The sequence below is a fragment of the Crotalus tigris genome, unplaced genomic scaffold (genome assembly GCF_016545835.1).
Source record: "Crotalus tigris isolate CLP2741 ecotype Arizona unplaced genomic scaffold, ASM1654583v1 scf7180000019068.10715455, whole genome shotgun sequence".
Taxonomy (NCBI): Eukaryota; Metazoa; Chordata; class Lepidosauria; order Squamata; family Viperidae; genus Crotalus; species Crotalus tigris.
Window position 1 is genome coordinate 9,236,587 of NW_024097358.1, and position 12,465 is coordinate 9,249,051.

General features: G+C 34.9%; 1 protein-coding gene across 30 annotated transcripts in view; it reads right to left on the reverse strand.

Annotated features, from left to right (window-relative positions):
* The window catches only part of MAPT (microtubule associated protein tau), a 90,343-nt gene that overhangs the window by 45,374 nt on the left and 32,504 nt on the right, over window positions 1–12,465 (reverse strand). For 22 of the 30 annotated variants that reach the window (XR_005558610.1, XM_039359044.1, XM_039359033.1 and 19 more), the window contains exons 3-4: window positions 9,178–9,264; window positions 1,534–1,596 (exon numbers count right to left, since the gene is read on the reverse strand). The exons of 3 other annotated variants lie outside the window; for them this stretch is intronic. Coding sequence is in view for 26 of the 27 variants with exons in the window: in XM_039359044.1 (XP_039214978.1) it covers window positions 1,534–1,596; window positions 9,178–9,264 (150 nt within the window). In the remaining variant the exon portion in view is untranslated. Of the gene's footprint in view, window positions 1–1,533; window positions 1,597–7,406; window positions 8,530–9,177; window positions 9,265–12,465 lie in introns of those variants that run through there. 5 more of the 30 variants (XM_039359052.1, XM_039359036.1, XM_039359042.1 and 2 more) reach the window with 3 other exon arrangements.

Below are 12,465 nucleotides of genomic sequence, written 5' to 3' on the forward strand. Positions count from 1 at the left end.
CCTCTGGTCTAGACTATGGATCAACCTAAAAGAAAAATCTGCAAGAAATATATGGAAAGCTCTATTTTCAATTAAGTAAGCTGCTTCCTAAATAAGGTTGGGTGTGGGGGGTATAGTGTCCTTATTTTTATCTCATTTACATCATCATCATCATCATGAATTATTTCCACTCACTCCAAGTAATAACATAGTAACACAAAGCATTATTATGACAAAGAGGTAGGAAGATATTCATGCACATAACACATACCCAGAAGTATTTACAATCACTTACAAACTTGGGGAAATGATTATTTCATGAAGAAAAACTGAGTGCTACAGTAGTACTTAATATAACCAACATCTCTTTAATCTAAAAGATTATTTGTTGAGCCTAAAAAAGTTGTAAGACTTTATTAATTTGAACTATTTCGAATATAAAGAAGAATGTAAAAATCAAGGGATCTATCTTTATACAATTGTCTTAATACAATTATTTCCATTATTACAAAATTAAAACTATTATAATTATTTTGAAATGATAAATTTTGAATATGCCCATAAAGCACCTCTTTATTTGATACGTCCAGCATCTTTATTTTTTTAAAACAATTAACCAATCAAAGTTGGTAGCACTAATATAGCAGGATTATTTTCTAGATATTGGAAACATATTTTTAATAGCTGTAACTATTAATCTGTTATGGCATTTACCACTTTATCTCTGTGAAGCACAGTTTACTTTTTTATTTATTTTGTGACATGATTCACAGCTTCAGACAATGTGATCTAAATCATCATCTAACATTTTCCTTCTTGTTGTCGACAATCATTTTCAAGATGGGTAGCCAAAATTCTAAGAGAGCACTGACACAGGGGGTAAATATAATGAACTCATTTAACTGTAATGATCAACTGTGGCTTATCACTACCTCCAAAAACTTCAGATGTATGTTATTTCTTCTCCTTTGTGATTGTGAGCACAAGGATGATGTTTTTCTTTCCAATTTCACTTGACCAGTGTGGTCCTACTGTACAATTAAAGTCAATTATGTTTTGATGAAATAACTCAAATGTTTAAACTATGATGTAATTAGTTTCAATTAACCACAGCTAAGACTTAACAATCTGTCCAGGTTCAGGCATACACTGCAGTTAATAAAACAAAGAAGCAAGTACATTTTGTAGACATGGTTGCTTTTAGTTCAGGTGTTGTTCCTCCCAAAAAACAATTCATTCCATAAAACCAAACTGAAAGTGAAACCTATCAATTAGGGAACACAAAATTCAACTGTGTCTCTAACTGGCCAAGAATTTGGAAAGGTGAGTTGAAATAATGAATGGCAGAAGCTATGCTGTTCATAATATAGGTTTATACTGCTCTTATTATTTACATTTATTTTTTGATTAACTTTGTCCAGTGCTTTTTTTATTTGTTCTACATCTCTCTCTCTCTCTCAACACTACGACAATACATAGCCTAAGCTAAATCAGCAATTTCTAAGGGGCAAAGTACTTTTTAGATATATAGGAAATAAACTTTACTGTGCTTACCTTGAGCATCCCCCGAAGCATGGTCTTCATGGTTAGGAGTACAAACTATGCCTGCTTCCTCAGCTAAATTTTCCAAATTAAAGATGGGGAAATGATTTCAACATTAAAAACAGAACAAGACAAATGTTTCTGTATTTTCAAATGATATGTGAATATTTGGAAATGTGTGGCAGTACATTTAAATGAAAATGAAATAAACTGATGAGAAACATTTCTACTGAAATAAATCACATTCTATTCATCAATTACAACATACACCTGAAGAAAAATATAATAAAACTGACAGGGTTTACAAAAAATATTTAACTAAAAAGGTATTGATCTGAACATTTATGAATACACCATTAATTTGCACAGCTAAGTATGTTGAAACTAAATGAAATCAATGAGCTTATAGGCTTTTTGGAAGATGCAAACTTTGTTTTGACAGATTTTTTTAACAAAGGCATTTTTGTATATTTTTATATAGACATGGAACAATATAGCATAATCATGTTCAGCTGCAATATAGTTTAACTATGCTTATCTTCAGCTGGGTTAACTGAAAATTTTAAAAAGAAAATCAACGTTTCCTTTGATTGCTAAAATTATCTGGAGAGTCTTGATCCAGATATTCATGGAATTTCAGAAAGCATGATTAAAAACTGTCAATGTATTTTGAATAAAATATGTTCGGAAATACATATAATGAAATATAATACTCTAATGATACTTCTATACTATACAATACTCTATATCATATATAATACTTTATTATTGCCAAAGCTGGCTGGATAAAATTCTGAGAGTTGGAAGTCTATACATCTAAAAGTTGCTGAGATTGAGAAACACTGTTCTATTTTATTTCTGATTGCAGGGTTCTCATTAGGGCAGCAATACAAGTTGCAGCACAAAGGTCAATTCTTTTTTTGGTGCCTCTTGTCATGCCACTCCCCAATTTTAAACATCAGTAGTTCTGTGAACTCGCTCCTTTCAAAGGAATTATAGTGGAAGATATTCCTGGCTGTAATTTTCTCTAAACATCACTTCTTGATGAAAAGTATAAAGTAGCGAAGATTTGTTCCCAATAAAGCATATCTTTAAGCACTGAATCCCAGAGATTGCTGCTTACAATATTATTATAAATTTAAAATCAAAGTGCTTCCATTTCTTATGAGTCAACATCTGGAAGATTTTTTTCTCCCCTTGATGGAAGAAGCAATAAAATGTGTAGGGGGAAGGAGTGGTATTACAGTAAAAATGGTGTTGTATGAATCCTCTGTAAAATAAATAAAGGTTAGGTGTATATTGCTTCCAGATGAGACATGTCTTATGAAACCATCCAGCCATCATTTAATTTTTACTAGGACTGTTTCTATTATTTTTTCATTAATATCAGCAGACAAAGTAGGCATTTGCCAAAAAAAAGTTATCTAATAATTGATCGTGATTTCTTTCGTGACCAGAAAATCTCCCCCACACAAAAAAACAACCTGGTAGGAAAAGAAAAAAAAAGACAGAGGAGAGAGAGAGAGAGAGAGAAGGAAGAAGAAGGAGGAGGAGGAGGAGGAGGAGGAGGAGGAGGAGGAGGAAGGAAGGAAGGAAGGAAGGAAGGAAGGAAGGAAGGAAGGAAGAAAGAAAGAAAGAAAGAAAGAAAGAAAGAAAGAAAGAAAGAAAGAAAGAAAGAAAGAAAAAGAAAGAAGGCAGGTTATACTTCTCATGTAAAGAATAAATCTAACTAGAATGTATCGTAAAAGTAAATACTGAAAGATGTTTTGTCACAAATCAGATACAAGATTGGTCCTTTTGTTATCTGACAAAGGGTACTCTAGAGTCTAAGACAGGCATGTCAAACTGCCAGCCCTCAGGCCTGATCCATCATACTGAAACTGCGCCCACCCCATTGCCATCAATGGGGAAAAAGTCGCGATACGTCACGCAACATCACCTGACGTCACGAGTTTGACATGCCTGGTCTAAGAGATTTCATAATCTTATGTATCAATAGGAAAGGCATGAAAATGTAAACAGGAAAATAGATTACAGATAGTTCTCAACTTAGTTTAGTGGTTGTTTGAAGTTACAAGGACACTGAAAAACATTGTTTATGACTGTTTTTCACACAACCATTGCAACATCCCCTTAGCCACGTGATCAAAATTCAAATAGTTGGCAACTGGTTCATATTTATGACATTTGCAGTGTCCCGGGCTCATGTAATCACTTTTTGCAACCATCTGCTAAGCAAAGTCAACATGGAAGCTAGATTCACAACTGCAGTGGTACAGTTAACAATAGTGGCAAATAAGGTCATAAAATGGGATAAAATTCACTTAACTGCCTCACTTAGCAAAAGAAATTTTGGGCTCAATTGTGGTCATAAGTCAAGAACCTACATAAAAAAGTCTAATCTTCTTTAAGGCTAAGGCTAAACTTATATAATGGATTTTGCACCTATATAAAACAAAAGCATTCGAACCAGCAGAAAACTGGCACTTAGCCCCTTCCTCTAAACAGACTTAGTAAGAAGATTTTATGTTAAGGACAGAACAGTATTATTCTGTTCAGTTTAACTTACATGTTCTTATCAAATCCTGCAATAGGATGGTTTATTTGACTAAACAGATTATTTTGAAGAAATGTACAAATAAGCAACCTGCCTTTTCTCCTATATGCTTAATTCAGCTAGGAGATTATCACAATGACCTACAGGAAGATGGATGCAAAAACATCAAAAGAACAAGAAATCTGCACAGCTCTACTACAGAAACAGCTCATATGGATTTTTTTCGATAGGAAAAAAATGGGTTAATGGCTGATTTCTGAGTTCAATAATGCACACTAGATAAGAATAAACAGATCTTGAGTGGCTTATATTTAGATCCAGGGGGATATAAATTAGTGATGATTCTTAAGTCCCACGGATTTCTAGTCTAATCCAAATGTGTTTATATTTGAAAAATTATTGAAGAAAAAAGTTCTCCCGATAGGATAAAAAGAATGTACAAAGTTTAAAAAGACATCATACAAAAAAAAAGCTCTTTCAACATCTTACTTAAGGATGTTCTCCTTCACACTTGATAATAAGTAAGATAAAGAAGATTCATTATTCAAATGTTCAAACTACCATTAGTTTAATGAAAAGTTAAGGTATATAAGGTACTTCACTTTGCCTCAGTAAAAAGTAATTATGATGATTATCCCATAGGACCCATGTTCAATATTTTGACCTGGGAAAAATGCTAACAATAATGCAATCTTTTAAAAGTGAAAATATTCAATAACCATCAGTTTAATGGGAAGCCCCATTAAAGTTAGATAAAGTAACATGAACATATAAAAGTTTCTAAAATGGCAAACCAAGGAGAAGGCAAGAGAAAGGAATCTATGGATGGGGTTCTACATCAAGAATTATCAGGTGCCTTCTAATTAATGAAGAGGTTAGAAGCATATTTATAGCTTTGACAGCATATCTTCATTTGCTACTTATGCATTTGAACATTTAACATTTCCAGTATAAAACCTCATGTTGACAAATGTTCTGAATGAAGCAGACATAAGATTCACCTACCCTTCAGATGTGACAGCTGTATATTAATATTAATATTTTATAGATCCCACCGTAGTTGTGTAATTACATATTTCATAGATCAAAAAATAGTTAAGTTCTGCACTTCTCTCTTCCTCAGACTTTTTAGACTACATTATTCTTTTTTAGTGCTTTAACATTATCTCTTTGGGCTATTTAAAGAATGTTTTTTTGTTGTAGTTTAAATTAATACAAAGCAATTGATGAACAGAAGACAAATGTCATATTGTAGTCCATTTATAACTCGGGACCTTGCACGAAAAGAAGACTCTATCAGAGTCTCCCTGAAGAATTAGAAGGAATCAAAGAATTGTTTGCGTTAATCCTGTTTCTCTTAATAGATTAGTAGATAATTGTACAGCAATTTTAGCAGAATTGATTGTAGAGAATTCCACCATTCGTACTTAGATAGTCAAATAAACAGATATTAATCACTATACCATTCAGAGCTTGCACCAATGATTCCAACTATAAAGACAGAATAAGTGGTAAACCATTAAGTGTTTTGCCTTCACAGCACAGTGCAGAGACAGGATCTAAGGAGAAGGGAGATGTAGCTGGCAATGTCTCTTTCAATTAATAGCAGATGATTTGATCTACAGAATCTTGACTGCATATGGATTTGAAAGTAGAATTATTTTCAAGATAAAAATCACACAGGGCAAAAATGAAGATAGTTACCAGTGACTAAAGGCAGAGTCTTCATTTTTCACAAACGAAGATACCAGTGAACAGCCCTTTATTTGATGAAGTTGCAGATGTCAAAAATAGTATGCTAGAAGAAGATTAACTGGGTAATATGTAGGGGTTTATGCTTCAGCTGAATATTTAAGATCTTAGAAAAACCGTTCATGGCCTATAGCTTTCATGATTTAATTTATGATTTAAGTTAAGATTTCAGTGAGAGATAGGGTTACATTCTAGCAAATTATCTCTACAAAGCTGTTTAGACAACCATAAAAAGAAAAAAAAAAGCAGGAAGGAATTTGTTTAAGTGAATGAGGCCCACCCATTCAAGGGGAAGAGTGGGGCCTTGGTGTTTTTGCACCAAGATCATGATCCCTTACTAGAAAACCAAATTCATCAGTGAGGCCCTCAATCTATTATCACCTATAGAATTGTGAAATGGGTTATAATAGGCATGGAACCAAGAAATTATAAAGAAGTTCATAATATTGCCTCTGTTCTCCTGCCTTCAACCCCAAATTGCCTTATAGCATATTGTCAAGAATGCTGCAATGTACAGATGCCTGTGCCCTTCAAAATTACCACTCATTATAAAACTAAGTAGGGAGAGTCTCTACGTCACATCTGAACTACCTTCACTTGCCTCATCTGTGGTTCCTTCAAGCATCTCTACATGCTGATGAGCTGAGTTTCCATCCTCATAAGCTCTGTCCTCTACTAATGGAGCCGTAATATTCATAACAAATACCAAGATGATGCAACTTTCAAGTAAAAGTTCTGCAAGTCAAACTTTTGCAGATTGGTTACATTATGAAAATTGGTTCTTAAGAATTAAGAAAATTGATTGGTTACATTAAGAATATTGAAGACTATTCTGCTATAAAAAGCTGTCATACAAAAGCAATCATTTCCCATTTTCTGAGATAAGCTAGAGAAGCAGTCAGTAAGTTAACACAATTTTAAATTTGGTGCATATAAAATCAAAACAAGATCAGGTTCAGACTTTGGAAGAAATTTAAAGTTAAAATGTAGAAATCTTATTCAAACCACTGCACCATCATCAAGCTGGTTGTAAAACAAAATATCAGGTATCTCCCCAAACAATAGCAAGATCAGTTACCCTAAAAAGTTAAGAAAAGATGCATTCTGCATCAGGTAAACTTTAAAGAAAGTTAAACAGTATGGCAGTGAAAATCCAACACGAGGGGGGGGGAACCCCGGGTTTTTGAGACAGCAGACTAGAGTGCATTCACGTGCCTCCAATCCTCTTGCTTGCTACAAAGCCAGATTGGAGTTCTCGGGCCGCTCCTTCCAGCCCATTTCGAAGCCGGTTCAAAAGCGAAGGGAATTGTTCCCAGCCCACCCAATCGCTGCAGGGCTTCGTTTCCAAAGACCCTCTGCACGGGCTCTGGACAAACCGAAATCCGGGACTGAAAAAGCAGCATCGGGAGCGAAGGGCTGTTCAAAGGAGGACGAAAAAGTATAAAGTGGGAGAAGCCCAAGGGAGACTTCCTCCCTCACCCTGCAAGCCGAGGCGGGGGGAAGCTTTCCCCCCCTACTTCTACTTGCTGCTGCCGAGCAGCACATTCGGATCACTTGTTTCCCCCCCCCCCTTTACCTCCGCTTGCAGGGTGATGGAGGTCTCCCTTCGGCATAGAACAGAGCATCAGCTTCAGTCGGTACTTTGGAGAACCTCCTCCATCACCCAGAGGAGCATGAGAGCTGCTAGATCGAACAGCTGAAGGGAGGAGCCGAGAGAGAAAACCTCAGTATCGGACTGAAAAAAAACCCGGAGACGGGAAGGCCAGGAGTGAGACTCAGACTCAGATTTATCATAACCGGTTTGCCGAACTCAACAAAAAATTAGATATCAGTTTTGCTGAACCGGTGTGAACCGGCTGAATCCCACCATTGCACCGATCCATCATTTTTCTTCAGCTACGGATTAGACTTCTTTCTTTCTAGAGACTTCACCAATGCTTCCAATACCAGGGATTAAAATGCCTGTTGTCTATAAAATATTTCTGTTTGATGTAGCTTGAGTAAATGTGTTTCTATATTCTATAATGTTCACTCTCTTGGCATTTTTCACCAAAAATAATTATTATATTTAGTGGCCCACAGAGGAACATTTAGAGAACTGCTTATGTTACAGATTCAGTGATATTTCAAGAAGTGATGTTTAGAAGATTCCACTTGCCAGATTTCATAGAAACAGTGTTACCAAAATTAAGATGTAATGGAACAAGTATTTATAGGTGTAAAATGGTTTTAACATTCAAGAATATTTCCAGCCCAAAAGAGGAAAAATAATCTTGAATAAAAAAATGTAATCATCATTTATGTATTACTGCAGCAAAGTAAATTAATAAGGGCATGCCTACATTTTAGTTCTTCAAGTTTGCTTATCTGTATTTTTTTTCTGCAATCCTGTCTTTGAGGCTCACAAATCAGGAAACTACAGAGCATTTGAAAGTAGGATTTGATTGTTACCTTCTGTTAAAACTGCCCCTTAATTGATACATTCTAAATATTTGAAAACTGAAGCAACTTCATATAGCAAATGTACTCAATTTAAATTAAGAGCAACAGGTTTCTAGAGCATAGTAACTTCACTTGAAGCATGTACTTTTCCATGTGTTGATTTAAACAAAGAAAGAAATGACAAAGATGGCACAATTACAAAATAAAAATAATTATTTTCTGCATGGCTAATTGTGTAACTGTAATTCCATTTCAAGCAGCATAATTTTAGCAATCACATCTGGATCATCAGATAGGAAAGCTTTTTTAACGATAAAAAAGTGAGGGTTTGCTTGTTTCATTTTCAATGTAAGATAGCAAAATAGTTATTTGTAAAACTCTACAATAATTTGCTGTGTTTATAGCAAAGGTCTGTAGGGTAATCATGGTATAAAATTAATTTTAATTTAGTAATGACCTAGAGTTATAGATAGAACCTAAATTTACCTAATTCTAACCCTAACTAACCCATTACCCTTTCGTCCATAGGCTTAAAAGAATGTGTGTATAAATGAAAGATTTCTGTTTAATGGTATTCTGAAACCAAACAATGTCAATTCCTACATTATCTTTTTCAAAAGGTGAATATTTAAAATCCTTGGGAAGGCACTAGGGGGGGAGGAACAATACCTGGCTAATGACAACTCTGGATTTAATTTGTGAAAGGTGCAAACAAGACCACAATTAATATTTTGCACAATAATTTCAGTCACAGCAATAACTAACGCTAAAAGAAAAATCATTTAACACTAGATGTAATAAAGCTTTCATTATTGTTAGGAGGACCCACATTGATGCACTTTTAAGAGACACACTCAAGAGCTGGCTGCTATAAATTTCAAAGTAATGAGACAAAGAGCTCCCACCTTCCACAGTTGGGGTACTCTTAGCATCAGAAGCTTCAGACCCTGGTTCATCAGATCCATCATCAACTGGTATATGGAGGGGAGTGCCTGGAAATACACACATTCAGCACTCAGCATAAGGAGCTCAGTTTTGGAAAATATGGCCAGTCAGCTATGCAATAAGGTTTTGAATTAGGCTGCTCATTCCCACAGAGCAAGAAATGGGCATGTTTATGTGATTGCTTAAAGGCTACAGAAAGTAACAGTAGAAATGGAAGTAGTACCCGTCACAGATATTAGAGCCAAGCAACAAAACAGCTACTACAAGTGAAGAGCAAATGATCTGTGTGGTGCATCAATCAGTAGCAAACATGAAAGCGAAGTCAAGAAGGCCAAATGCAAAGCAAGCTTTTTCTTCTTCTTTCCTCTTCTTTTTCCTCAGTACAGATTATGTCCTCATAAGAATGCCTTGCATCGTGCCTTGGTTGCAGATAATGCATTTAAAGATATTAGAACATCAGTACGGAAAAAAATAAACATCTACAATGATTTATACAATAGGCTGTATTTTAGTATCAAGTTGGTCATCGCTGATGTATAGGTCTAAGGATCATGAAAGCAGATCTGTACTTATTCATCCAGAAAATGTATAAAACGCCAGATTCTACTGGCTTTGTCAGAAAAACAATATTGTCAGAAGAATTAATAACGAACATTGAACCTGGACAATGAACATTTGAGTAGACACCAAGTGGTCTTTTCTTCAATGTTTCATTGATATTTTAAAGATATACCTGAATAAACAGGATAGGAGTATGAGAAATTCTGGGATGTTTGTTGAATATCATAAAAGGTAATCTACTGGGGAGAATCTGAGGAAGTATTCTTGCTGATTGCTTTTGAAAACTTTTATTCTTTTCCCCTCAATGATAGTATGAAATGAAGGAGACAGGCTATAGATTTTCTCCCGTCTAATACCAGGTTAAAATTCAAAATGGACAGGAATTTAGTTATTAATCAGGCAGCAGGAGACTCAAACTGCTGATACAGTTAAGTGAGAAGCAGTGATCTGAATAGAGAAAGAAAAGCTACTTTATCAATAGATAGTAATCATTTCAAAGTGATTCTGGCCAGTATATTTACTGAGTGATCATCATGCAACTTATAATAGCTTGTAATCATTCATAGATACTGAAGCTAGGTATTTTCAGAAAAATTGAAACATCCATCTAATTCTTGCATTTCTTTCAGTGCTGATGAAGAAAGAAAAGATCACATGATTTGGCAGCATTGTTCCAAAAAATTTTTCTTGCAAATGAATACTTTCAATGTTTTCTTCTGTTCATATAATGAGCAAATGATTTCATCAAGGAAATTCATGTTGAAGTCTTCACATGGAACACAAAAGTATTCATTCACCTATGCTTCATGTCTCTTCTTTCAAACATTTTTTTTTAAATCAATGGACTGAAAATAAGGCAACTTTCATATCATCCGTTAGAAAAAATATTTCTGAAATCAGCCCAAAATGTGTATGTTATTGAGTAAAAAGGCAGCAGTCTTGAAGCAAAACAGGCAGCAATTTGCTGTAACTAAATAAATCTGAGCCTGGTATATTACATGATTATCTTTAAGGAAGAGGCAGCAGGAAAATGTCCATACAGTTATCAGGACTTAAGTGGCTGATAAGTATATGGACATTTTCCTGTAGTTTCCATGGCAATATTTTTCAGATGCTTTAGCAGTGCCATCTTTCTAGGGCTGAGAGAAGACGACTGCCTCAAAGTCACCCAGCTAACTTCTGCGCCTAAGGGAGGATTAGATTTTCCAGTTCTAATTTAATGCATTAACCACTAGACCAAACTGGCCCTCTGTGCTGCTACACATAAAAGCTCACCTATCTAAAGAACTTTTTGCAAATTATGTTATTTTCCACTTTACTATTTCATTACTTCAGTTACTTCATAAGGATATATGTGCTTCTTCATAGATAATTCTTGGCAGCAGGACCAGCCTGCTTGTACACCCAGCACCACAACTACTGAAAGTTCACTTTTCCAATAATAGCTTGCTATAGCCTGGCATGCTAATTTAATTTAAATACTCATTTCATTTTAAGTGATGAAAGGCATTCTCTTATTTTTACTCCCTTGCATATTCTTTATTTGATCTCCTCAGCAGTTAATGAAATGAAAGTCTATGTTGTCCTTTTTCTGAGTCAACTATAACAACTTGACATATATAGCCAAAGAAGTTGGCAAGACACACAGTTCCATCTCAGCCAGAACAAATAGCATCATTCTCTATATTCAGAGTTGAATGTTCTCAATGAAAGGAAGCTACTTCCTTAGTTGAAACTGCATATTATCAGAAGTTTTTGTCACATACAATCCAAAAAGTCTCTGAATGTTCCATTAAAAGTTCATTGAGAACTAAGCACCAATCTATTTGCTAGAGGTCGACAAAACAATAGAGCATTACTAATTATGTCAGATAATGGCTGAAAAGCAATGTCAGGCCTTGAAAAGCAATCCCAACAACAGTTAAGAAGTACCTGCTTCTGTTGGTAAATTTTATTTTGTTCAGTTTTTTAAAATTCCTTTTACAAATCTGCTTGAGAAAGTACTGAAATATGATTTTACATTAGATTTCTTGCAGTGATAATGGCTTTCTATCAGTGAATGGGGAAGAAATGACCAACCACTTCTTTCAACTTTTCCCAAAGATAGACATAATGTAGGTTGCTATTCTGCACCTAATATCTTCTTCCTATAACTGAGTTCTCTGCTTAATTTGTTAGGTGTTTTTTCCATAAACACTGTTTATGTTTATGGAGCATTATGTTTGGAAATGTTCATCCAGGTCTTTCTCTACTTTGTTAAGCATTTTATTCAAAGAAATACAAGTGATTTTTCCTGGCTCTCTCCTATTTTTCACAGTATTTAGCAGATGGCCTCAGAGATAAATGTTATCCCAGAGACAAGAGAAATAGACTATACAGTAATCAGCTTATAGGGCAAATTCTCATCAAATCAGTGCTGGAACTTTCCAGGATTCACACTAAGATCCTGATCTGAATATTCTTGAGTGATTGAGTAAAACACTGATCATTGCTGGCACAATGTCCTCAGAACTTCAGAACAAGTTTTACATCATTCAGCCCTTAAGTTCTATGCCTTTGTGAGAACCGCAGGGCTTGGATACTTAAGGCTAACCTCAGCCAAGTACTAGAACCTTACTGTACTATGCAAAGAGGACTTTACTTAAACCAAAAAAGTGGCTGCCCTCACAAGATCTAAGGATAATTGT